Genomic DNA, 27,920 nt, shown 5'->3' with positions numbered 1-27,920 from the left:
TGGCTTAATTCACTCAGCATGATGCTTTCCAGATCCCTCCATCTTGTTGCAAATGACTGGGTTTCATTGTTTCTTACTGCTGTAAAGTATTCTATGGAGTACATGTCCCATAATTTCTTTATCCAGTCTACTGTTGATGGGCATTTGGGTTGGTTCCAGGTCTTAGCTATTGTGAATTTGGCTGCAATAAACATTAATGTGCAGATGGCTTTTTTATTAGCCAAATTAATTTCCTTTGGGTAAATTCCAAGGAGTGGGATGGCTGGGTTGTATGGTAGGGTTATGTTCAGGTTTCTGAGGAATCTCCAGACTGACTTCCATAGTGGCCTAACCAGTTTGCCTTCCCATCAACAGTGGGTTAGTGTCCCTTTTTCCCCACATCCTCTCCAGCATCTATTGTTGGTAGATTTCTGAATGTGAGCCATTCTCACCGGGGTGAGGTGAAACCTCATTGTGGTTTTGATTTCCATTTCTCTGATTGCTAGTGATCTTGAACACATCCAAATGTGTCTGTTGGCCATTTGGATTTCCTCTTTTGAAAAATGACTATTGAGGTCCTTGGCTCATCTCTTCAGTGGGTTGTTTGTTCTGTTGTTGTGGATTTTCTTGATTTCTTTGTAGATTCTGGTTATCAACCCTTTATCTGTAGTATAGTTTGCAAATATTTTTTCCCATTCTGTCGGTTGCCTCTTCACTTTCCTGACTGTTTCTTTTGAAGTACAGAAACTTCTCAATTTGATGCAATCCCAAATGTTAATTTTGGTTTTGACTGCCTGTGCTTCTGGGGTCTTTTCCAAGAAGTCTTTGCCTGTACCTATATCTTGCAGGGTTTCTCCAATGCTCTCTAATAATTTGATGGTTTCGGGTCGTAGATTTAAGTCTTTAATCCACGTTGAGTGAATTTTTGTGTAAGGTGAAAGGTATGGGTCTTGCTTCAAGCTTCTGCACATGGAAATCCAATTTTCCCAGCACCATTTATTGAATAGGCTGTCCTTATTCCAGAGATTAGTTTTGGATCTTTGATCAAATATAAGTTGGCTGTAGATGTTTGGATTGATTTCTGTTTCTATTCTGTTCCATTGGTCTATCCATCTGTTTCTGTACCAGTACCATGCTGTTTTGATGACAACTGCCCTGTAGTATGCCCTGAAATCTGGGATTGTGATGTCTCCGGCTTTGTTTTTATTTTACAAGATTGCTTTGGCTATTCGAGGTCTTCTGTGTCTCCATATGAATTTCAGCATTATTTTTTCCAAATCTGAGAAGAATGTCTTCGGTATCTTGATTGGTATTGCATTGAATGTATAAATTGCTCTTGGGAGAATAGACATTTTGATGATATTGATTCTTCCAATCCATGAGCATGGAAGATTTCTCCATTTTTTGGTATCCTCTTCTATTTCTTTCTTTAAGGTTTTGTAGTTTTCATCGTAGAGATCTTTAACGTCCTTGGTTAAGTTTATTCCAAGGTATTTTATTGTTTTTGTAGTTATTGTGAATGGGATAGATCTTAGAAGTTCTTCCTCAGCCGTGGCATTGCCTGTGTATACAAAGGCTCTTGATTTTTGTGGATTGATTTTATATCCTGCTACTTTGCCAAACTCTTCGATGAGTTCCAGTAGTCTCTTAGCAGAGTTCTTTGGGTCCCCTAAATAAAGAATCATATCATCTGCAAAGAGGGATAGTTTGAGTTCTTCCTTCCCGATTTGTATCCCTTTAATTTCTTTTTCTTGCCTAATAGCTCTGGCTAAAACTTCCAGAACTATATTGAATAGCAGTGGTGAGAGTGGGCATCCCTGTCTGGTACCAGATCTCAGCGGAAATGCTTCCAGCTTTTCCCCATTCAATAGGATGTTGGCCGTGGGTTTTTCGTATATTGCTTTGATTGTATTGAGGAATGTTCCTTCCATACCCAGTTTGCTTAGAGTTTTCATCATGAAAGGGTGTTGTATTTTATCAAATGCTTTCTCTGCGTCTATTGAGAGAATCATATGGTTTTTCTTCTGCAGTCTGTTAATGTAGTGTATTACGTTGATTGTTTTGCAGACGTTGAACCATCCTTGCATACCAGGGATAAATCCCACTTGGTCTGGGTGGATGATCTTTCTGGTGTGTTGTTGCATTCTATTGGCCAGAATTTTATTGAGGATTTTTGCATCTATGTTCATCAGGGATATTGGTCTGTAATTCTTTTTCAATGCTGCATCTTTCTCCGGCTTAGGAATTAAGGTGATGCTGGCTTCATAGAAAGAATTTGGGAGGATTCCCTCTTTTTCGATTGTCCTGAATAGTTTGAGAAGAATTGGAGTTAGTTGTTCTCTAAATGTCTGGTAGAGCTCAGCAGTGAATCCATCTGGTCCTGGGCTTTTCTTTTTTGGGAGGGCCTTTATTACTGTTTCAATTTCTGTGTCAGTTATGGGTCTGTTTAGGTTTTCTATGTCTTCCTGGCTCAATTTAGGTAGGTTGTATGTGTCCAAGAATCTGTCCATTTCTGATAGATTTCCCTGTTTGCTGGCATACAAGTCCTTGTAGTAATTTCTGATGATTCTTTTTATTTCTGTAGTGTCTGTTGTTATGTTTCCTTTTTCATCTCTGATCCTATTGATTTGGGTCTTTTCTCTTCTTTTTTTAGTTAGTTGGGCCAATGGGGTGTCAATTTTGTTTATTTTTTCAAAAAACCAGCTCCTCGTTTGGCTGATTTTTTGTAATGTTTTTTTTGGATTCAATCCTGTTGATTTCTTCTTTGATTTTAATTATTTCCCTTCTTCTACTGGGTTTTGGTTTGGTTTGCTGCAGATTTTCTAGATCCTTGAGATGGCTTGAAAGCTCATCTATTTGGTGCCTCTCCAATTTCTTGATGTAGGCACCTATTGATATAAACTTTCCTCTTAACACTGCTTTTGTTGTATCCCATAGGTTTTGGTATGTTGTGCTGTTATCCTCATTTACTTCCAGAAAATTTATGATTTCTCTTTTAATTTCTTCTATGACCCATTGTTCATTCAGGAGCATGTTGTTCAATCTCCATGTGTTTGCACGTGCTCTGGGGATTCCCGAGTTGCCAATTTCCAATTTCATTCCTTTGTGGTCTGAGAAGTTGCATGGTATGATTCTAATTCTCTTGAATTTGCTGAGACTTGCTTTATGGCCTAGTACGTGGTCAATCCTAGAGAATGTTCCATGTACTGCTGAGAAGAATGTAAAGTCCTTAGATGTAGGATGAAATGTTCTGTAGATATCTGTTAGATCCATTTGGGCTATAGTGTCATTTAAATCTGCTGTCTCCTTGTTGATCTTCTGTCCTGTTGATCTGTCTATCTCTGAGAGTGGAGTATTGAAGTCCCCCAGTACTATTGTATTGGGGTCTAAGTCTCCCTTTAAGTCCCTTAACAAGTCTTTTAAATAAGCTGGTGCCCTTAATTCGGTGCATATACATTGATAATCATTATATCTTCCTGTTGAATGGATCCCTTAATCATTAAATAGTGCCCCTCTTTGTCTCTCCTGACAGTTTTTGTGGTAAAGTTTATGTTGTCTGATATTAAGATGGCTACGCCCGCTCTTTTTTCATTTCTGTTGTCATGGTATATCTTTTTCCAGCCTTTCACTTTCAGTATGAATGCATCATTGTTGGAAAGATGAGTTTCTTGTAAGCAGCCAAAAAGATGGGTTTTGTTCCTTAACCCAGTCAGCCAATCGGTGTCTTTTAACTGGACAGTTCAAGCCATTAACATTCAATGTGACTATTGAGAAGGAGTAACTTTGCCCTGCCATTTGCCAAAGATATTTTCTAATATCTGGTTTGAGATTCCTGTGATCTTTTGCTGTGGGGTTTCCTTCCTTTACCTTCTTTCATATTGGTGATCGTGTTTCTGTGTTTCTGTATGTAATACATCTTTAAGCATCTTTTGCAGGGCTGGACGAGTGGCGACAAATTCTTTCAATTTCTGTTTGCTGTGAAAGGTCTTTATTTCGCCTTCATTCACAAATGAGAGCTTTGCAGGATATAATATTCTGGGCTGGCAGTTTTTCTCTCTTAGTACCTGGGCTATATCTCGCCATTCTCTCCTGGCTTGTAGGGTTTCTGATGAGAAGTCAGCTGTAAGTCTAATTGGAGATCCTTTGAGAGTAATCTGACGTTTCTCTCTTGCACATTTTAGGATCTTTTCTTTGTGTTTCACTGTGGTGAGTTTGATTACAACATGTCGTGGTGAGGATCTCTTTTGGTCATGTTTATTAGGGGTTCTATGAGCTTCCTGTACTAGGATGTCTCTGTCCTTCTCCAAACCTGGGAAATTTTCTGCTAGTATCTCACTAAAAAGGCCTTCTAATCCTTTCTCCCTTTCCATGCCTTCAGGAACTCCTAGAACCCGAATGTTGGGTTTTTTAATAGTATCCTGTAGGTTCCTGACAGTATTTTTCTAGATTTCTGATTTCTTCTTCTTTTCTTTGATTTGACTGTTTCCTTTCCTGTTCTCTGTCTTCTAATTCCGATATTCTCTCTTCTGCTTCACCCATTCTGTTTTTAAGGCTCTCTAATGTGTTTGTCATTTGATCTATTGAGTTCTTCATTTCATTGTGGTTTTTTGTCACTATCTCAGTTTCCTGTTCTACTAGTTGTTTCATTTCATTTTGATTCCTCCTTAATATTTCATTTTCACGGGAGAGATTTTCTATCTTGTCCATTAAGGATTTCTGTAGTTCAAGAATTTGTTTTTGAGAACTTCTTAATGTTCTTATCAATTTTTTGAGATCTGCTTCTTGCATTCCCTCTATCTCTTCATCTTCATAATCTTGCATTGGCGTGCCTTGTTCACTAGGGGGCGTCATAGTGTCTTCCTTGTTCTTGTTGCCTCGGCTTCTATGTTTGTTGTTTGGCATGTTGGAGATAATTTATGGTGGTTTTTTTTTTTTTTTTTTTTTTTTTTTTTTTTTTTTTTTTTTTTTTTTTTGCTGTGGTGTTTTTTTTCTCGTTATACTATTCCTCTAAGTGAGCTGTCTGCTTTGTTGGAGCCTTAGGGGCTGTGATGGGTGTGGCCAGAGAGCTATGCTTCAGGTAAACTCTTCAGGTTTAAGGCTGTGTAAAGAGCGTCCCAGATTGCTCACTCTCTTGCTCCTTGCTGGCTGGCTTTCTCTTTTTTTTTTTTTTTTTTTTTGACTCAGTTGGGAGTGGAGTTGAGGGTAGTTGAAGTCTGGCCTCTGTGAGTATTCGTTTGATCTACCCCTGGGACCACACACAGAGTTTATGCAGCCCTCACTGTGTTCTCCAGTTTTGCTAAAGTTACTGAGTTTGGCTGCGCTTTACATATGTAAAATCGCGGTGCTCTTTGTTTTGCTTGGTGAGTGAAGGGAGAGGCCTCTGTTCCTCCCCACCCGCAGTTTTTCGGGTTTCTGAGGTCTTTGTCTTACCCTCCTCGGTTCCCGCGCTGGCGAGAATCTGTGGCTCTGGCTCCTCTCCTGCCGCTCGGCTCGTCTTGGTTGGTTTTCCACGCGGTGGGCTCCCTGTAAGTCCTCTGTGTCCCATCCACAAGATCTGGAAGCGTTTCCTCTGCAGTTTTTTTCTTGAGTCTTTTCCTGAGGCTACAGTAATTCCACTTTTATGAAACTTTATTCTCCCAAACTAAAGGCGCACGTACTCACTATCCGCCATCTTGGCTCTCCAGTCTAACTTCTTACTAATGCATCCTGGGAGGCAACAGATGAAGCTAAAGTGCTTGGGTCCCTGCTATCTATGTGGGACAATTTGTTGGAGTTTCTGGCTCCTGACTTTGGCCTGGCTCAGCCCTGGCTCTTGTGGGCAATTAGAGAGTTAACCAGTGGGTAGAAGATCTGTCTGTATCACTGCCTTTCAAGTAGATGAAAATAAATTTAAAAAATAATCGGTTGATATCCACATTGAAATTTTTTATATCTTCAATTTCTTTTTTTAGTTTAGGGAAATTAACTTAACCCCAAAAATTATTTGTTATATTTTAGTGTATGTTTTCTGAACATAAACAGCTACATGTTTATATTTAATATAGTTATGGGTCTCCACAGTGTTTTTGCTTTATAGATTTACTATTACTCTTTACATGCTAAGACGTAGAGCTCAGTTGCTTACAGAAATAATCAGCTATTTGAAGGAAAAATATGGAGGGCCAGTATTATGGTGCAGCAGGTGAAACTGCTGCTTGCAAATCTGGTATCCCTTATGAGTGCTGGTTCAAGTCCCAGGTGTTCCACTGCTGATCCAGATCTGTGCTAATGTGCCAGGGGAAACAGCAGGTGATGGCTGAAGAAATTGGGCCCCTGCACCCCGCGTAGGAGACCCAGATGCAGTTAGTCTCCTGGCTTTGGCCTTGCCCAGCCCAGCTGTTTTGGGCCATTTAGGGAGTATACCAGTAGATGGAAGATTTCTCTCTCTCTCTCTCTCCCCCCCTCCCTCTCTCTCCCACTCTCTCCCTCTCTCTCCCTCTCTCTGCCTCTCTCTCCTTCTTTGTCATTTTGAATTTCATATAAATAAATAAATAAATCTTTAAATAAATACAATAAAGGAAAGTATGTATATTTATTTTAAAAAGTGTTTTAGCTTTTTCTAAGGGTTATTAATTTCTGAGCACAGGTGATAGTGCAAGGACTTGGCCAACTTTAAAATGAAATACTTCTTAGTAAAACTCTTTGCAAAATTATAGAAAGAAGTGGGTAATATGTTAGATATCATCTTATGCAAACTATTTTTATAAAGAAGCTCAGAGTCAAAAAGTTAGATAAGCTGTCTAAACCTATAAAGATTCTCTAACTTGAATACCTACAGTGGCACTTGAATGAAACAGTGGGGTCAATAGTTTGCCATAAATCTTGTCTCAGAAAGTTGAGCCTACTATTACAAGATGACCAGTTCATAATGAGGCCAAAGAAAGAGTTGGTTATAAAAGAAGCTGCAGGTAGCCTCTGTTTAGGCCTAGAATTTTGCTTTAACACATTGCTTATAAAATAATTCCACTTATAAAATTTAAATATATAATGTTGCACTCTGGTCTGTGTCTATAAATAGTATAATTGTAGTTATCTTTGTGCTTATAATTCATTGATGTTTCCATTCCATATCCAATATGATAGCTACTAGTTATATGTAGCTGTTTAACAATCAAATTGTGGCTAGAGTACATTGGATTTTGTGGCCATAGGATTTTGTGGCTGTATCTGGCTCTGAACCTTTGTACTACTTTGTTTTGGTTGGGAATTACTTTTGGTACAGGATTATTTCCTGCACATTTCTGTTTCTGTCATTTTGAAGATTTTTCTATTTATTTGAAATCAGTTACAGAGAGAAAGAAAAAAGAGCAAGATCTTCCATCCACTGATTGACTCCCCAAATGACCATAATGGCCATGGTTGGAGCCAGGGTAAAGTGAGGAGGCTGGAACTCCTTTTGGGACTCCCACATAGGTGGTGGGCACCCAAATACTTGGACCATCTTCCACTGCTTTCCCAGGAGCATTAGCAGGGAGCTGGATTGAAAGTGGAGCAGCTGAGACTCGAATTGGTACTCATATGGGATGCTGGCATTGCAGGCTGCAGCTTAACCTGCTGTGCCACAATGCCATCCCTTTTCTTTGATACCAGATCCCATCAGATCCTCAGGGCCTGTCTTGGGTTCTTTTCATTGAGATGTTTATATCTACATTCATATCTCCTTATTCATATCTCATTTTCCCCTCCCTATTTTTTATATTCATATAGGTTCATACTAACAGTCTACTATGTTTTATTACTTAATAGGGGTATGCATTTATGCCTGTCTCTGGAACATTAAGTGAATTGATACTAGATATATAGTTCCCCTTAGTAACTATATTTCACATTTCAGTTAAAAAATTTTGCAGTGTGGGCATGTAATGTTCTTAATAAGTACGTGTTGAATTATGTTTCTAAGTATATTTTTGTAATCAAAAAACCCTTGTACTTGAATATGTTTTAAAGCTTTTTATCATATAGAGCTTTATTTAATCTCCGGAAGCTTTCTTAGACAGGCAAGGCAATTATTACCCTCATTTTCAGATAAAATAGGGACTTAAAAAGACAACAACATGAAAACTAGTGGTGCTGAAGTAAGTTATTTTATCTGTGCAATGTGATTATTTCTCTTTTGGTGGAGAAAGTTTTAACTAATGTCCATCATGGAAGAGTATGACTTCATTTTCTCTTAAGTTTATCTTTGGTTATTTAGAATTTCTTCTTTGTTACCCAATTTCTCTGGGCTCTTGTGGAATTCACTAGAAAGATCCCTTGTAAGAGATTTTTATTCGATTTGAAACAATTTGATATGTTCTAGGGCTGCTTTTTTGTATATATTTTTCAATTATTTTCTAAATTTATTTCAAATTCTTCATCTTTCAGATTTTGACAGAGCAAGTATGTACTCAAGTTGTTCACAAACCACATCCAGAGCCAGATTCTACAGTGAAGATTCAGAATCCAAGTGAGCAAGTGGCCGTTCTTTATTGTCATTTGGTAGTTGCCTGGCAATATGTGAGCCTAAATCAAAATTTTTCCTAGTTGCTTAAAACATTTTATGATGTTTAACTAGTTTGTGGTAATTATAACTTCCCTAATACAGTACTAATTGCTTAGTTGAAAATTAATAAATATTTTCAGAGTTGAGCATTTGATACACTTTTTGATTTTTTGCTTCAGTGATTCTTAAGGTGGTGGCAACTTTGCTAAAGAATTCTACACCAAGTGCAGAACTGATGGAAGTTCGTCGTTTATTTTTATCTGACATGATAAAACTTTTCAGTAACAGTCGTGAAAATAGAAGGTAAGCACTTGGAGTATGACAACAAAATTTTATTCCATATTTAATCTTTTCTCTGTCCTTAATTTAAAATTTTAAAATAAAAATATTTCAAAATTTTTCCATATTGCTTAATAATGTTAGTCATTAGAAAAGATGTGTGTTTCTTTGATACAATTTGTATGCAGTATACTTTTATTTTCTTTTTGTTCTTATTTAATTATATTTTATTATATTCTATATTAAATATAATTATATTTAAATTGTATATATGAATATATGTATCCACAGACCCTAAATCAAAGACTCTATTCCTTTTGGTGACACCTATTATCAATAACACTTTTAATTGTAATTGGATTGGATTTACCTATATTTTCCTAGGCTTTTCCACTGTTTGTCTGATGACTGAATTGTCATGCATTTTAAGCTGGTTAGCTAGGATGTGGGCTACAGCCTGAGTGAGGCCATGAACTCAATCTAGTGGGAAAGACAACCATAAAGCAGTGCTTAATTTGTAATGTATTAAGTGAATTGTGCGTGCTAAAGGTGATGAGAATGTGGGGAAACAGTAACTAAATCTGATGGAGGAGAATAAGGAAGTGATTTGAATGATAATAAGGGTTTCTCCAGGTTGAGCAATGGAGGAAGGTCATTCCAGATATAGAATACTGAATGTGCAGAATGACTGTGCACCTTGTTATAACTAGGTCATTGCATATTTTTACTCTTTTATCCAAATAACAAAATGATGAATTCTTGTTTGTATTTTTAATGAGATTTTTTCCTCTCTAGATGCTTATTGCAGTGTTCAGTGTGGCAGGACTGGATGTTTTCTCTTGGCTACATTAATCCTAAAAATTCTGAGGAGCAGAAAATAACAGAGATGGTCTATAATATCTTCCGGATTCTTTTGTATCATGCAATAAAATATGAATGGGGAGGCTGGAGAGTCTGGGTGGATACACTCTCAATCGCCCATTCTAAGGTAACAAGCAATTAATATTTTATATCAGTAGGGGTTCACCAGACAGTTAAATGACTATAATACTCATCTGGTGCCACCTTGTGGGTATCTTAGATTATGGCAGGTTCCTTTATCCCAGTTTTCTGTTTTCTCCTCCCTTGCTGTTCAGACTATTATAGCCTGAATGTATCTTACAGATAATTTATTTCAAACATTAAATTAAGAATTTTAGACCTTAAAGTGTAGTGTCTATTTATAGCAGATCTGAGGATTTGGGTACCTTTTAAACTAAAACATACTTACTTAGTTCTTTAAAATTTTTTTCTTGGAATAGCCTGTGAAAATCACTTTCTAAGGTACTTGTAAAGTAGTCGAGATTTTTCTTTCAGTTCTAACTGAGTTATAAATACTTGTTTAATTTTAATTATAATTATATTACCTTTTTAATGTTTTTAGTCTTGAGAATCTATATTTTATTTTATTTTTTAACTTTTATTTAATAAATTTAATAAATTTCCAAAGTACAAGTTTTGGATTATAGTGGCTTTTTCCCCCCATAACCTCCCTCCTACCCACAACCATCCCATCTCCCGCTCCCTCTCCCATCCCTTTCACATCAAGATTAATTTTCAGTTATCTTTATATACAGAAAATCAATTTAGTATATACTAAGTAAAGATTTCAACAGTTTGCACCCACACAGAAACACAAAGTATAAAGTACTGTTTGAGTACTAGTTATACCATTAATTCACATGGGACATTAAGGACATTAAGGACATTAAGGACATTAAGGACAGAGATCCTACGTGAGGAGTAAGTGCACAGTGACTCCTGTTGTTGATTTAACAATTGACACTCTTTTATTTATGGTGTCAGTAATCACCCAAGGCTCTTGTCATGAATTGCCAAGGCTATATGGAAGCCTCTTGAGTTCCCCAACTCTGATCTTATTTAGACAAGGTCATAGAGAATCTATATTTTAAATAGTATTTGATATTTGATAAACTGAAATAGTAAATTAATGGATACATTTATATACACACTAGATTCTGGAATTTTAAAGTTATATCATGTAGTTTCTTAGAAAAAGCATGGATGTCAGAAATTTCACTTCAATTCAGTCTGTGCCATCACTGAGTTTTGTTTAGGAAATTCATAGAGTTCTTTTGAACAATTAGAAAAAACACTCTAAAAGCATAGTTAGTAAGTATTTTAGTTTTTTGTGGACATATGTCTTCTGGTACAACCACCCAACTCTGCCATGTAATAGAAAAGCAGCTGTAAGAAATTTGAAAATGGATGAACATAGTTATGTTCTAATAAAACTTTGTTTACCAACTCAGATGATAAGTAGATTTGGCCCAAGGGCTGTAGGTTGCTAATCCCCACTTTTGGGATTTGTTTTCTTTTCCTGTAAAGCCAAGGACATATGTATCCTGATAATCTCCAGAGGAAGGTCAATCTAAACTTCTATTAGCCTATCATTTAAATGTAAGTCAGTATCTCCTATGCCTACCAAGAAAGATTTTTTAAGTGAATTTGTAGGATTCTTTAAAAAAATAATTTTGGAAAAGCTTTAATTTCTGTTACAAATTTACATTTTGTGATGAGGTGAAAACTCACATTTATCACTGCTTTAACACATTTGAAAACAGCAAGGAAAGACACTGGAGGTACTTGTTCAAAAAAATATATATTTTGATTGTGCCTAAACAATCCCATATAAAATAGCCCATAAAAATATCAAAATTAAAAGTAGCCTATATAAGGATAAAACTGTGATGTTTTGATAACTTACAAATATATATATTTATAGAGTTTATGAATCTTATTAATCTGAGATGTGATAGGTGCTCATGTGAGCAATAGATGTGAAAACTGACAAGCATTAATTCTTTGGGCACTGTGTGTGATTAACTCCCAAATCTTTATTTTAGCTCAAGTGAATGTGTCAGACTTAGCTGGCACATTAGGTTAGGTTAACATTGAAATACTTAACCTGAAAGAAAATAAATATTGCTAGTTTTTCTTAACTATGTGATTTGGGGTAAGTCATATAATAAAGCCTGTATTTCATGATTATTTCCTATTAGTTAATGAAATTAAGCACTTGTTTTGTGATTAGCATGCACTAAGTTTAAAATCTTACAATACCTGGCATTTTGTGCTATTATTACCATATTTATCTTTGTAGTGATTTTGTTTTCCTTCTGATGTATACACAATGCCTTATTATCTTCTTTACTTATTCCTAAGGTCACTTATGAAGCACATAAGGAATATCTAGCCAAAATGTATGAAGAATATCAAAGACAAGAGGAAGAAAACATTAAAAAGGGAAAGAAAGGCAATGTGAGCACTATCTCTGGTCTTTCATCACAGACTACAGGAGCAAAAGGTGGAATGGAAATTCGAGAGATAGAAGATCTTTCACAAAGCCAGAGCCCTGAGAGTGAGACAGATTACCCTGTTAGCTCAGATACTCGAGATTTACTCATGTCAACAAAAGTGTCAGATGATATTCTTGGAAATTCAGATAGACCAGGAAGTGGTGTTCACGTGGAAGTACATGATCTTTTAGTTGACATTAAAGCAGAAAAAGTGGAAGCAACGGAAGTAAAACTTGATGATATGGATTTATCTCCAGAAACTTTAGTAAGTGGAGAGAATGGTGCCCTTGTGGAAGTAGAATCTTTATTGGATAATGTATATAGTGCAGCTGTTGAAAAACTCCAGAACAATGTACATGGAAGTGTTGGTCTCATTAAAAAAAATGAAGAAAAGGATAATGGTCCATTGATAACATTAGCAGATGAGAAAGAAGAACTTCCTAATAGCAGTACATCATTTCTCTTTGATAAAATACCCAAACAGGAAGATAAACTCCTTCCTGAACTTTCTAGCAATCATATTATTCCAAATATTCAGGACACTCAAGTACATCTTGGTGTCAGTGATGATCTTGGATTGCTTGCTCACATGACTGCTACTGTAGATCTGACTTGTACATCAAGTATAATAGAAGAAAAAGAGTTCAAAATTCATACAACTTCAGATGGAATGAGCAATATTTCTGAAAGAGACTTAGCATCATCAACTAAGGGATTAGAATATGCTGAAATGACTGCTACAACTCTGGAAACTGAGTCTTCTGGTAGCAAAATTGTACCAAATATTGATGCAGGAAGTATAATTTCAGATACTGAGAGATCTGATGATGGCAAAGAATCAGGAAAGGAAATCCGAAAAATCCAGACCACTACAACTACACAAGTAAGTTATCTTGTATAAGTTTTAGAAATAAATGAAGAAACAGTGCATGGAATAGACATGGAGTTGTTAGTAGCCATGTGGAATGATTTCTTATCAATTACATCATGTTTGTATTCAGTTATGGTATAATAATAATTTATAGAATAAAATAGTGTGGTAGTATACTCAGATATAAGAAATTTTATGTATCTGAATTGTGTTTCCAGCTCTGCCATATTCTGTGTAACTGTGCTCAACCTCTGTGGACCTAAGAGCCTATATAGTATAAGAGGTTGTATTAGATTAAAATATGACTTCAAAGTCTCTCTCACTTCCAGCATTTTATAACTCTGTGACTACATTTACACATTTTGTACTCTAGATCTTAATTCTGAACACTTGATTAATTTTAACCTTTTAAGCTTCAGGCCCAACCCTGTTCTGTGGATTATAGAAAAGAGCACTTGGAACCCAGATTGAATTGATAAATGAAGGGGAAGGGAAAAGGGAACTATTATTTATCAAGTGCCTACTATGTTCCAGGCACTGTGCTATGTATTTTCAGATTTAATCCTCACAAGAACTCTGTGAGGTAGGTAATATGGCTGAGAAAATTTGGAATTATTAGCAGTGAAAATTATCTTTACAACAATATAGATATGAATTTATTTTGAAAAAATTGAAGACTCTTGGGCCTTATGATCCTTATGATGAGGAAATGGTTGTGTTGTGATTTTGACTTCACTAGAGTAAGGCTAAAATAAATAATTATTCCTGATACCGATTTTAATTATTGAGCTTTGAGTTACAATTACTTCCTTACTTTGTAGGTTAAACTAGGTTAAATTTTTATATAAGCAATTTGAGAAATTATAATAACACTTTTTATTATTTGAATATACTTGTTCTCTGGGTCTCCCACACATCTTTTAATATTTTTGAAGATAAATTGAACATTGTTTACATTATGGCTGTATTGTAAGGTTTAGAACATTATATGCTGGTGATTTTCCACACCAGTAAGAATCCTTAATAATATATCTTGTGTGTGGAAGAAGTATATTTTCTCCATTAACTGCCAGTTTCCATTTGTGTGGCAGTTATACTTCAGTGATAGTTGGTAGGGGATGACAATATTAGGTACAGGTTTAAAATTAGGGAAAACATAGTGAATGGCTTATTGATCACTAATCATCACTAAGCTTGCTTTTTTCATTTGCAGTTCATAATTTTTCTGTTTTGGTTTTCAAGTTATTCAACAAATTTGTGCTTTGGGGCTGAAGTATTATGAGTGAAATGTGCTGTGAGTTTAACTTGAATATGTTCAAATAATGTTGCTTCTGATCTTATTTTTATAGGTACAATTAATAGGTGGAATATATTCAGTATACTTTACTTTGAATATCTTTACTTCAAGGAGAAAGTAATGTGGTCTGATGTAAAGACCACATAACAAAGTAAAAAGCATCTGATTTTCAATGTGAACTTTGATGTTAACCTTAGTTAGGTATTTGATAACCTTGCACAGTCTGCAGTAGCAAAGTAGAAGCAATAATACTAGCCTTTTCAGCTCAAAAATTGTCCTGTACATGGATCACAGATGCATAATATATGTGAAATATTTGACATACTAAAGTCACATGCAAAAGCTTTACCTATCACTTACTTTACTGTCCTCATTTTAAAATAAGATGTTTCCATTGTACTACACAAAAGTTCACATGTTCTTTCTTTAGGCTGTTCAGGGTCGCTCTGTCACCCAACAAGACCGAGATCTCCGAGTTGATCTAGGATTTCGAGGAATGCCAATGACTGAGGAGCAGAGACGCCAGTTCAGCCCAGGTCCCCGGACTACCATGTTTCGGATTCCTGAGTTTAAATGGTCTCCAATGCACCAGCGGCTTCTCACTGATTTGCTATTTGCGTTAGAAACAGATGTACATGTTTGGAGGAGGTAGAAAGAGTTATTTTCTTATAGAAAATGAATATTTTTATTTGCTAGCATCAATTGATTCATAAATGATTTACATCAATGATACAATTCAGTAAATTTATTGAAAATAATTAAACATTTCAATATTTAATAGAAATATAATTCATTCCATAAGAATTGTAAGGTTAAAGGCCACATCAGTAGGTATTTAACAACTTAGCTTAAGTTGGTTAAAAAGCAAACATTTTAAGTCTGGCAATACCTGTACTGTGTAAAAGGGATACAACAACAAAATCATCTTTGGTTTAAAGGAATTTCCACATTTTTCTCATTTCCTGTTGAAGCTAATACCATGTACTGAGTTTATTCTTGGTAATAAGATTATAACACATTGAGGTAAGATAGGATTTAAAACCATCATAAAAATACATGTTTTTGGAACCTAATACTATTTCAGCAGTAAGTCTGAGTTAAAATATCACTTAAAAGAAAACCTTATATAAATTAACATGTTATCTTTACTAAATTTTAGCTTTCTAATAACAACTATGTGTTCAGAAATCCATTATTTACATCTGCGTGTATATAAATTAGGAAAATAATGACTGTAACCAAATACCCCTCAATCAGCAAGTTCCACAGGTAGATGCATTCATATGCTATTGTCAGGATTCAGACTGGCTTCTCTACTGCTCAGAACGTTTAGGATTCAGGGTGGCTTCTTTAGTTCTCAGCATCAGTTGAACAACAACAACAGTATCCTCCCCAGCTTAGAAGGCGGGCACTCTTCTTTCTTTGGTTTTCTCCCTCATTTCTTTCCTCTTTTTCCTTCTCTTATTTTGTCACAGTTTTTTCCCTAAAAGTAACCTCACAAGAAATTTCCTCTATGTCTGATGGACCAGTAGAATCACATACTAATTTCTAAATCAATAACCAGCAAATGTAAATGAGATAATGACTGGCCTGTGTTGCTCAGTACTGGTTAACAAACCCTTAACTCAGGTAACCCAACCTTCCTTTTACCCAGTCCAGCTGGACAAAACCTGGAAGTGTTGGCAGGGAAGATGTCATGACTACGTGACAGTAGTCAGTAAAGGCTACCACAGAAAGCTTTTACTTTTGATTTTATTTGATCAGTTTATTGTTCGACTTCTCATATATTTTCATTGCTGATGTTATATACTAAACTACCTAGGGATAGTAACTAAGAAAACTAAAATATCATGTGGTATATTACTATTAACACTGAAATCTGTGTAGGGAGATAAATAATTTACTAATTGTAACCATTAGTAGCCCTCAAGTGAGGAAGACTCAGCCTGCCTTTCTTCAACACACTGTCTTTGTTTGCTTTCATGAATGCTCATGAAATTTCCTGAAAAGAATTATCTGTAATTTCATTTTTTAAAGAGATCAGTTTTGTTGAAAGAGAAAACACTTTGAAATCCAAGAAATAATAGGTAGTATTTTACAGCTCTGAAAAAAGTAAGTTAATGACTTAATTGTTATCATGAGGTAATATCTTTTTTCATGTTTTCCCATTAGAAAGCAGTTTACATTCTTGAGTGACACCAAACTAAAGCAGTGTATTTCTTTGGGGATGTACATTACATGTTTTATATTAGAAAGCCATATTGTTGGCCTACCTTGAGATATTATCCCTTTTTTATTCAATAAGTATTTCATTTGTATTAATTCCTTTATACTCCCCTAGTATGTCGCTTCTGTGACTAGCAGTATATATTTTCAACACGGCTGGTCACAGATGGTGCTGTGGTCACTGGTGATACAACAAGATGATACTGCCGACAAGTAAAACTCAGTGAATTCTCTAGTTCTTTTGCCTTTTGGTACAAAACAGCCACCTTTGGCAAAGATAAATGTTTTTAGCCAAATTCATTCACCTAGTCATATGTCTTAAAATCTAGTTAATACTGTAGTTTTTCAAATCACAATAATAGTTAATGCACTTGGATACATAGAATTCTGCAGAGATGAATGTTAGTTTTTGGCATTATGAAATCTCAACTGTAAATTGCTTTCTTTTTTAATAAATGCATTATAAATTGTTAGCTCTTTTCAATATTCTATAATTATTTTTGCTTTGACAATGTTATTCTAAGCAGTGTCTATATCTTTTTCTGAAGCCAAATAAATGTTCATTTGTGTCTTGTTTTTCTATTTTAGCCACTCCACGAAGTCAGTAATGGATTTTGTGAATAGCAATGAAAATATTATTTTTGTACATAACACAATTCACCTCATTTCCCAAATGGTGGACAATATCATCATTGCTTGTGGAGGAATTTTACCTTTGCTCTCTGCTGCTACATCACCAACTGTAAGTACTTTGCTTCCATCTAGTGGTTACATTGTATAGTTACATGACTTGAGCATTTCAGTGGTGGCCATTTCTGTAAACAGGCAGATTTTAACAAAACAAGTTCTCTAAGGAACTTTTACCATTTAAATTTATATTCTCACCTTCCTTATTTATTAGGGTTGGGTTCAACCTATGGAAGTTATGAAAACATTTTTCTGGTAATTCTAATGAATACTTCTTGGTAAAAGCTGTAACTGTAAAGGATTTTTCTTTTCTGTATACCATATTTGATACCTCCTCAAATCTATAGTATAATACACTGTTAAAACCCTTATTATGTGACATTATAATCTGACTTTATTTACTGGTACATTTGTTTAGTTTAATAATCTAGATTTGCCTGTTTTAATAGAGTAAATTTGAAAAGCATTTAAATTATATGTCATTTTAAAATATAAAAGAGCAATGTTAACCTTGTATTTTAATTGCCATTTAAAAATATCTGTATATTACAAAGTAGACTTCATAGCTACTTGGTCAGATGAGAAAGAGTGTATTACTATGCTTTCCATGTTACCTCTTTTTGTGCTGCCTTAGTGGAAGGCTCATACTTAAGCCCTGAAATACATCTTTATCAGAAAAGATAAACCTTCTGTTTATTAAGCTGTCTAATGCTTGATGAGGAAATGTTACCAAACTGATCTCTGATTTATCATTAAATTTCTTCTATCATTAAACTTTTTCTCTTTCTCTTGTTTTCCTTTTGTCCATACCTCCACTGAAACATAACTGTCAGCAGTAACAGAGTATATCCTCACATACCTTCCTCGGGCATATATACATCCATTTCATCCATGGGTTTACTCAAATCTATAAAGGCAATCAGGATAGTTTGAGAAGGGGTGCAATAGAACAGGTCATCATTAGGACCTTAATGGAACTACTAGTTCAACAAAGAAAATTAAGTTGGGAAGAGCTATAGGACTATAAATGATTGATAATATATGAAGTTTGTAGGTATTTGAATTCATATACCATTGCTCCTCTTTAATTTGTTTTCCTCTTTTAATTTATACTAACATCTAGGAAATTGGGCTTTGAGACAGGGAAGGCTATTTTCTTCTTCTGTCCAGGGTTATATCAATTATAGTTTTCTCTGTGGCATCTTAATCATATAAATGTTGCTTTACATCTTATCATTTATCGTGTGTTGTCAAGAAATATTCAAAGGTCATATTTAAGCTCATTTTATAACTTGATATTAGCCAAAAGGCTGAGAAGCGATTGAAACTCACTGTAAAATGCAGTATCAAATGTGTTAAAATTTTAGGCAGAGCAAAATGATCTTTATTTAAAATAAATAGTTTAACAGCAAATTATTAAAATTTACATAGGTTTGACTTATTCATATTACTTGTCATCTTCCAAATTTTTTAGCTAAAAGATCTCTACCAATATAAAACTATTACTGAAGTAAATTATAAGCATTATCATTTATATTTCAGTATTTTTCAACTACTTTTATTATCTTTATAACGAATGTACAATAAATATATTGACTTTTGGAAGTTTGATTCCCAAAATTATTACCTGTGCATTTTTGAACCTTATAATTTGAAATTTGAAACTATTTTTTGGCTAGGCCCGTTTTCTTCCTTTTTTTTTTATTAAACTTTTATTTAATGAATATAAATTTCCAAAGTACAGCTTATGGGTTACAATGGCTTCCCCCTCCCAAAACTTCCCTCCCACCCACAACCCTCCCCTTTCCCGCTCCCTCTCCCCTTCCAATCACATCAAGATTCATTTTCAAATCTCTTTATTTATAGAAGATCAGTTTAGTATATATTAGGTAATGATTTCAACAGTTTGCCCCCATATAGCAACACAAAGTGAAAAAAAAATACTGTTGGAGTACTAGTTATAGCATTAAATAACAGTGTACAGCACATTAAAGACAGAGATCCTACATAATATTTTTTTAAAAATTAATTTTCTATGCCATTTCCAATTAACACCAGGTTTTTTTTTTTTCATTTCCAATTATCTTGATATACAGAAGATCGATTCAGTATATAATTATTAAAGATCTCATCAGTTTGTACCCACGCAGAAACACAAAGTGTAAAAATACTGTTTCAGTACTAGTTATAGCATCACTGCACATTGGACAACACATTAAGGACAGATCCCACATGGGATGTAAGTACACAGTGATCCTGTTGCTGACTTAACAATTTGACACTCTTGTTTATGGCGTCAGTAATCTCCCCAGGCTCTAGTCATGAGTTGCCAGGGCTATGGAAGCCTTTAGAGTTTGCTGACTTTGATCTTATTCCTATAGGGTCATAGTCAAAGTGGAAGTTCTCTCCTCCCTTCAGAGAAAGCTACCTCCTTCTTTGATGGCCCCGTTCTTTCCACTGGGATCTCACTCACCGACATCTTTCATTTAGGTCTTCTTCTTCTTCTTTTTTTTTTTTTCTTTTCCATGGTATCTTGGCTTTCCATGCCTACTATACTCTCATAGGCTCTTCAGCCAGATCCGAATGCCTTAAGGGCTGATTCTGAGGCCAGAGTGTTGTTTAGGACGTCTGCCATTCTATGAGTCTGCTGTGTATCCCACTTCCCATGTTGGATCTTTCTCTCCCTTTTTGATTCTATCAGTTAGTATTAGCAGACACTTGTCTTGTTTGTGTGATCCCTTTGATTCTTTGACCTTCAGAGCCATCGATTGTGAACTGAAATTGATCACTTGGACTAGTGAGATGGCATTGGTACATGCCACCTTGATGGGATTGTATTGGAATCCCCTGGCACATTACTAACTCCATCATTTGGGGCAAGACTGATTGTGCCTGTCCCAAATTGTACATCTCCTCCCTCTCTTTTTCCACTCTTAAATTTAACAGGGATCACTTTTCAGTTAAAATTTAAACACCTAAGAATAATTGTGTGTTAATTACAGAGTTCAACCACTAGTACTAGAACAATAACAACAACAACAAAAATACTAAAAAAGGATAAAGTATTACATTGTACATCTAGAGTTAGGACAAGAGCTGATCAGGTCATTGTTTCTTATAGTGTCCATTTCACTTCCACAGGTTTCCCCTTTGGTGCTCAGTTGTCGCCGATCAGGGAAAACAAATGATATTTGTCTCTTTGGGACTGGCTTAATTCACTCAGCATGATGTTTTCCAGATCCCTCCATCTTGTTGCAAATGACTGGGTTTCATTGTTTCTTACTGCTGTATAGTATTCTATGGAGTACATGTCCCATAATTTCTTTATGCAGTCTACTGTTGATGGGCATTTGGGTTGGTTCTAGGTCTTAGTTATTGTGAATTGAGCTGCAATAAACATTAATGTGCAGATGGCTTTTTTATTAGCCAAATTAAGTTCCTTTGGGTAAATTCCAAGGAGTGAGATGGCTGGGTTGTATGGTAGGGTTATATTCAGGTTTCTGAGGAATCTCCAGACTGACTTCCATAGTGGCTTAACCAGTTTGCATTCCCACCAACAGTGGGTTAGTGTCCCTTTTTCCCCACATCCTCTCCAGCATCTATTGTTGGTAGATTTCTGAATGTGAGCCATTCTCACCGGGGTGAGGTGAAACCTCATTGTGGTTTTGATTTCCATTTCTCTGATTGCTAGTGATCTTGAACATTTTTTCATGTGTCTGTTGGCCATTTGGATTTCCTCTTTCGAAAAATGTCTATTGAGGTCCTTGGCCCATCTCTTAAGTGGGTTGTTTGTTCTGTTGTTGTGTATTTTCTTGATTTCTTTGTAGATTCTGGTTATCAACCCTCTATCTGTAGTATAGTTTGCAAATATTTTTTTCCATTCTGTCGGTTGCCTCTTCACTTTCCTGACTGTTTCTTTTGAAGTACAGGAACTTCTCAATTTGATGCATTCCCAAATGTTAATTTTGGTTTTGACTGCCTGTGCTCCTGGGGTTTTTTCCAAGAAGTCTTTGCCTGTACCTATATCTTGCAGGGTTTCTCCAATGCTCTCTAATAATTTGATGGTTTCAGGTCGTAGATTTAAGTCTTTAATCCATGTTGAGTGAATTTTTGTGTAAGGTGAAAGGTAGGGGTCTTGCTTCAAGCTTCTGCACGTGGAAATCCAATTTTCCCAGCACCATTTATTGAATAGGCTGTCCTTATTGCAGGGATTAGTTTTGGATCTTTGGTCAAATATAAGTTGGCTGTAGATGTTCGGATTGATTTCTGGTGTTTCTATTCTGTTCCATTGGTCTATCCATCTGTTTCTGTACCAGTACCATGCTTTTTGATAACAATTGCCCTGTAGTATGTCCTGAAATCAGGTACCGTGATGCCTCCGGCTTTGTTTTTGTTGTACAAGATTGCTTTGGCTATTCAAGGTCTTCTGTGTCTCCATATGAATTTCAGCATCATTTTTTCTAGATCTGAGAAGAAGGTCTTCGGTATCTTGATTGGTATTGCATTGAATGTATAAATTGCTTTTGGGAGAATAGACATTTTGATGATATTGATTCTTCCAATCCATGAGCATGGAAGATTTCTCCATTTTTTGGTATCCTATTTCTTTCTGTAAGGTTTTGTAGTTTTCATCGTAGAGATCTTTAACGTCCTTGATTAAGTTTATTCCAAGGTATTTGATTGTTTTTGTAGCTATTGTGAATGGGATTGATCTTAGAAGTTCTTCCTCAGCCGTGGCATTGTGGCTAGGCCCATTTTCAACACATGTAGGAATTCATTGAACTATGGAGACTTTTGTTTATTTTCTCTGTCTCCATATTTCTGTTAGTTTGTTCCAATAATGGGTTGTATGTATAATCTTTGTGTACATTGTTTCCTTAAAAGAATCAGCTAGAATCTTTCTCCTGGTGCCTATCTGTGATGGGTGCTGACTGCTGAATACTGCTTCTCTCTTACTGGGCTGTATGCTACTCTTGCTAAAAGTTGGAATATAGTAGAAGAAAACAGGAAGGAGGAAACTGAATGAAGAAGAAAATTAGAACTGAAAATTTTTAATTTTTCATTAGTTTTTTAACATATACAGTGTGTTTCTAAGAACAAACTGATAGTCCTTTCCTCCCTCCTTTCTTGCCCTTTTATTTTAGTTTTTGAGGTAATATATATTAAATTTCCATTACAGTAAAAAGACTTACTATTCCACCAAATGAGAAGTTTAATAAGTAAAAAGCAAAAAACCCTAGTTTAGTGGGAATATAGACAACAGCTATAAATAATAATTGAATGGAAAAATGCCCATGTCAACCATATACAATACATTTTAAAGTAATCACAGTTCATTAAAACTATAATATAACATTCTTTTTTAAAAGATTTGTTTATTTATTTGAAAGGCAGAGTTACAGAGTGGGAGAAGGAGGGGCAGAGAGAGAGAAGTCTTCAGTTCACTGGTTCGCTCCCCAAGTGGTCATAACAGCCGAAGCTGTGCCAATCCAAAAATAGGAGCCAGGAGCTTCTTCCCGATCTCCCATGTGGGTGCAGGGACCCAAGGACTTGGGCCATCTGCTGTTGCTTTCCCAGGCCATAAGCAGAGAGTGGGATCAAAAGAGGAACAGCCAAGACTTGAACTGGTGCCTACATGGAACACTGGTGCTGCAGGCGGAGGTTTAGCCTTCTATGCCTCAGCGCTGGCGCCTAGTATAACATTCTTAACCACTGGTTTGACAAAAGTATAAAACAAAGTTTTACAAAGCTATATTTGTAGCAATACTGAAACACACAGACATTTCTTTTTTCTTTCTTTCTTTTTTAAATTTTAATGCTCACATATAAGGGAGAACATTCAGTATTTGTCTTTCTGGGTCTGGCTTATTTCACTCAACATGATGTCCTCCACACATCCATTTTGCTGCAAGTGGTAGAATTTCATTCTTTTTTATGGCTGAATAATATTCCATTGTGTATATATACCACATTTTCTTTATCCATTTATCTAATGATGGACACCTTGATTGGTTCCAAATTTTGGCTGTTGGGAACAATGCTGCTATAAACATGATGATGCAGGTATCTCTTTGATACATTGTGCTCAAGTCTTTTGGGTACAGACCAACTAGTGGGATTGCTGGATCATATGGCAAGTCTATTTCTGTTTTTTAAAGAAATGTCTGCACTGTGGCTGTACTAACTTACATTCCCATCAACAGTGTATAAGTGTTCCCTTTTCTCCACATCCTCCCCAGCATTTGTTACTTTCTACGTTTTGCGTTTTAGCCATTCTGACAGGAGTGAGATATCCCATTGAGGTTTTGATTTGTATTTCCCTGATGGCTAGTGATGTTGAGTGTTTTTTTTTTTATATATATATATATTTGTTGGCCATTTATATTTCTTCTTTGAGAACTGTCTATTGAAGTCCTTTACCCATTTCTCAACTGGATTGGTTTTTTTTGTTGTTGTTGTTGCTGTTGAGTCTTTTAAGTTGTTAATATATTCAGTATATTAACCCTTTGTCAGATATGTAGTTCGCAAATATTTTTTCCAATTTTGTTGGATGTCTCTTCACTCTGTTGATTGTTTCCTTTGCTATGCAGAAGCTCCTGAGTTTGTATATTCAGTATATTAATCCTTTGTCAGATATGTGGTTCGCAAATATTTTTTCCAATTTTGTTGGATGTCTCTTCACTCTGTTGATTGTTTCCTTTGCTATGCAGAAGCTCCTGAGTTTGATACATTCCCATTTATTTAGTTTTGTTTTGTTACCTGTGCTTTTGGGGGTCTTGTCTAAAAAGTCATCCCCCAGACAAATGTCTTGAAGTCTTTTCCCTATGCTTTCTTCCAGAAGCTTCATGGTCTGAGATCTTAAATTAGGCCTTTGATCCATCTTGAGTTGATTTTTGTATATGGTGAGAAGCATGGATCTATCTATTTTCATTCTTCTCCATACATAAATCCAGTTTTGCCAGCACCATTTGTTGAAGAGACTCTCCTTCCTCCAATGTATGGTCTGAGCACTTTTGTCAAGAAATCAATTGGCAGTATGTATGTGGATTAATTTCTGGGCTCTCTATTCTGTTCCATTGCTCTATGTATTGCTTTTTATGCCAGTACTGTGCTGTTTTAATTGCTATAGCTTTATAGTATGCTTTGAAGTAGGTATTGTGATGCCTTCAGCTTAATTTTTCTTGTTCAGGATCACTTTGTCTATTCTGGAACTATTGTGATTTCATATGAATTTTAGCATTGCTTTTTCTAGTTCTGTAGTGTCATTGGTATTTTGATAGGGATTGCATTGAATCTGTAGATTGTTTTGGTAGTATAGATATTCTAATGATATTGATTCTTCCAATCCACAAGTAAAGAATCTTTCCATTTTTTGTTTGGTTGGTCATTTCTTTCATCAATGTCTGATAATTTTCATTATAGAGAACTTTCACTTCTTTGGTTAAATTTATTCCTAAATATTTGATTTTTTGTGGCTCTTTTGAATGGCATTTCTTTCTTGATTTCTTTTTCCATGAGTGCATCATTTAAATACAAAAAAAGCTACTGTTTTTTTTTATGCTTATTTTGTAACCTGCAACTTTTCTTAATTGCTTTATATATTCTATCAGCTTTTTGGTGGAGTGTTTAGGTTTTTCCATGTTCAATATCATACCATCTGCAAACATGGATCCTTTGATTTCCTCTTTTCCAATTTTGATGCTGTTTAAATCTTTCTCCTCCCTAATTTCTCTTGCTGAAACTTCCAGTATTATTTTGAATAAGAGTGGTGAAAGTGAACATCCTTGCCTTTTTCCAGATCTGAGGGGAAATCCTAGCTGTTTATTTGTCATGTATAACCTTCATAATATTGAGCAATGTTCCTTCTATACCTAATTTGTGGAGGGGTTTTATCATGAAAAGGTGTTGACTTGGTTTTGGATTTGATTTGCTAGTATTTTGTTGAGAATCGTTGCATCTGTGCTCATTAAGGATATAGATCTATAGTTTTTGAGTCATATCTTTGATTTTGATATCTAAGTAATGCTGACCTCATAGCCATAGTTTGGTAGAATTCCATCTGGTTCAACATTTCGGAATAGTTTGAAGAGTATTTGAGTTACTTCCTCTTTGAAAGTTTTGTAGAATTCAGTAGAAAAGCCATCATGTCCCGGACTTTTACTTGATGGAAGACTTTTTATTACTGCTTCAATCTCATTGCTTGTTATGAGTCTGTTTAGGTTGTCTGTATCCTCTTGATATAATATTAGTAGATAGTTATGTAAATTCAGTAATTTATCCATTTCTTCCAGGTTTTCCAGCTTATTAGTATAAAGTTCTTCATAGTAGTTCCTTGTAATCCTCTGCATTTCAGTGGTATCAGCTGTATAATGTCTCCTTTTTCATCTCTAATTTTATTAATTTGAGTTATTTTCTCTTTTTTTTGTTAACCTGGCTAGATGTTTAATAATTTTGTTTATCTTCTCAAAAACCAATGTTTTATTTTGTTGATCTTTAGTATTTTTTAAATTTCATTTATTTCTGCTCTGGCCCTTAATATTTCTTCTCTCCTGTTTATTTTTGGTTTTTATTTGTTTTTGTTTTTCTAAATCTTCAAGATGCATTATTATATCTCTAATTTGAGACATTTCTCTTAATTTTTAAGTGAGCACTTAATGCTGTAAACTCCCTTTTAGTACTGCTTTGGCTGTATCACACAGGTTTTGATATGTTGTGCTTTTATTTTCCATTAATTCAAGAAAGTTTTTTATTTCCTTTTTAATGTTTTCAATGACCCATTGATATTCAGTAGCATGTTGTTTAATTTCCAAGTATTTGTTAGTGTTCTATTTGTCTTCTTGTTGTTGATTTTTAGCTTTATTCCTTTATGGACTGAGAAGATACATGGTACAATTTAAATCTTTTTGAATTTGCTGAAACCTGATTTGTGGCTTAATATGTGGTCTATCCTAGAAAGTTTTCCATGTGCTGATGAGAAGATTGTATATTCTGTAGCCATTGGGTGAAATGTTCTATAAATGGCTGTTGGGCTAATATGTTCGAAAGTATTTCCAACACCAGGGTAACTTTATTGGTTGTCTGTTTGGATGACCTGTCCATTGATGAGAGTGGGTGTTTTGTTTTGTTTTGTTTTAAGATTTTTAAATCTGTTTTGAAAGTCAGAGTTACAGAGAGAGGGGGTCTTCTATCCAGTGGTTCACTCTCCAGATGGCCATATCAGCCAGAGATGGACCAGGCTGTAGCCAGGAACCAGGAGCTTTTTCTGGGTCTTCCACATGTTTTCAGGGGCCCAAACACTTGGGACATCTTCAGCTGCTTTTCCCAGGCCATTAGCCGGGAGCTGGATTGGAAATAGAACAGCCAGGACATGAACTGTCACCCATTTGGGATGCTGGAGTCGAAAGCAGCAGTGTTACCTGCTATGTCACATTGGCCCCGAGAGTGGGGTGTTGAAATCACCTGCTGTTATTGTATTGGAGTCTGTCCCTTTAGGTCTGGTAGTATTTGCTGTATGTATCTTGGTGGTCTTGTGTAGGATGTGTATATATTTGTGATTGTTATGTTTTCTTGCTGGATAGAATCTTTTATCAAAATATAGTGTCTTTTTATTTTTTTGCAGTTTTGATTTAAAGTCTGTTTTAGCTTATATAGGGATAGCTGTGTTTGTTCCCTCTGGTTTCCATTTGCCTGGTGTATCTTTTCCCAACTCTTCACTTTCAGACTGTGTGTGAATGTTTGGGAAGTGAGTTTCTTGTATGCAGCCTATAATAGGATTGTGGTTCTTATCCATTCAGCCAGTCTGAGTCTTTTGGGTGGTGAATTTAATCTATTTACATTCAAGGTTAGTGTTGATAGATAAGAACTATGACTTGTCATTTTGTTGATTAGATAATGATTCTACCTGCTCTGTCAGTAAATTTGGTGGTGACATGTGTTTCATATTTACATCTAATGCAAGACACCTTCAAAATTTCTTATAAGGCTGGTCTGGTGGTGGTGATTTTTCTCAGTTTCTGCTTAACTAGAAAATACTACATTTTCCTTTCACTTTTTAAGGGTAGCTTCACTGGATATAATATGCTTGCTTAGAAGTTTTTTTTTTTCTTTTAAGACCTTGACCATATCATTCATCTCTCTCTGGCCTGTAGTGTTTCTACTGAGAAGTCTGATGTTGATCTGATTGGTCTTCCTTTATATGTATCTTGATGCTTTTCTCTTACTGTCTTTAAGATTCTTTCCATATCTTTAACTTTTGACAGTTTGATGACAGTGTTCCTTGGAGAAGACCATTTTAGGTTGAATCTGCTTGGGTTTCTTTGAACTTCTTTTTTTTTTTTTTTAAGATTTATTTGAATCAAAAGAGTTACAGAGAGGAAGAGGCAAAGAGAGAGAAAGAGAGAGAGAGAAAAAGAGAGAGAGAGACACCATGATGATGAGAGAAAAGTCTTCCAATGGCTGGATCTGGGCCAATCTGAAGCCAGGAGCCAGGAGCCAGGAGATTCTTCTGGGTATCCAATGTAGGTGCACGGGCCCAAGGATTTGGACCATCTTCTGCTGCTTTCCCAGGCATGGCAGAGCGCTGGATTGGAAGTGTAGCAGCCGGAACTCAAACTAGCTCCCATTTATATGAGATGCTGGCACTGCAGGCAGCGGCTTTACCCACTATGCCACAGTATTGGCCCCTCTTTGAACTTCCTATAT

General features: G+C 35.5%; 1 protein-coding gene across 5 annotated transcripts in view; it reads left to right on the top strand.

Annotated features, from left to right (window-relative positions):
• Positions 1–27,920, top strand: part of NBEA (neurobeachin) — a 731,002-nt gene that overhangs the window by 206,410 nt on the left and 496,672 nt on the right. For all 5 annotated transcript variants that reach the window (XM_062194378.1, XM_062194375.1, XM_062194377.1 and 2 more), the window contains exons 19-24: positions 8,383–8,464; positions 8,680–8,803; positions 9,575–9,767; positions 12,005–13,021; positions 14,737–14,954; positions 17,121–17,274. In XM_062194378.1, the coding sequence (XP_062050362.1) occupies positions 8,383–8,464; positions 8,680–8,803; positions 9,575–9,767; positions 12,005–13,021; positions 14,737–14,954; positions 17,121–17,274 (1,788 nt within the window). The remainder of the gene's footprint in view (positions 1–8,382; positions 8,465–8,679; positions 8,804–9,574; positions 9,768–12,004; positions 13,022–14,736; positions 14,955–17,120; positions 17,275–27,920) is intronic.

This window comes from Lepus europaeus, chromosome 6 (genome assembly GCF_033115175.1).
Source record: "Lepus europaeus isolate LE1 chromosome 6, mLepTim1.pri, whole genome shotgun sequence".
NCBI lineage: Eukaryota > Metazoa > Chordata > Mammalia > Lagomorpha > Leporidae > Lepus > Lepus europaeus.
Note: the sequence above shows the minus strand (reverse complement) of the source record. Positions and strands in the feature narration are given on the sequence as shown.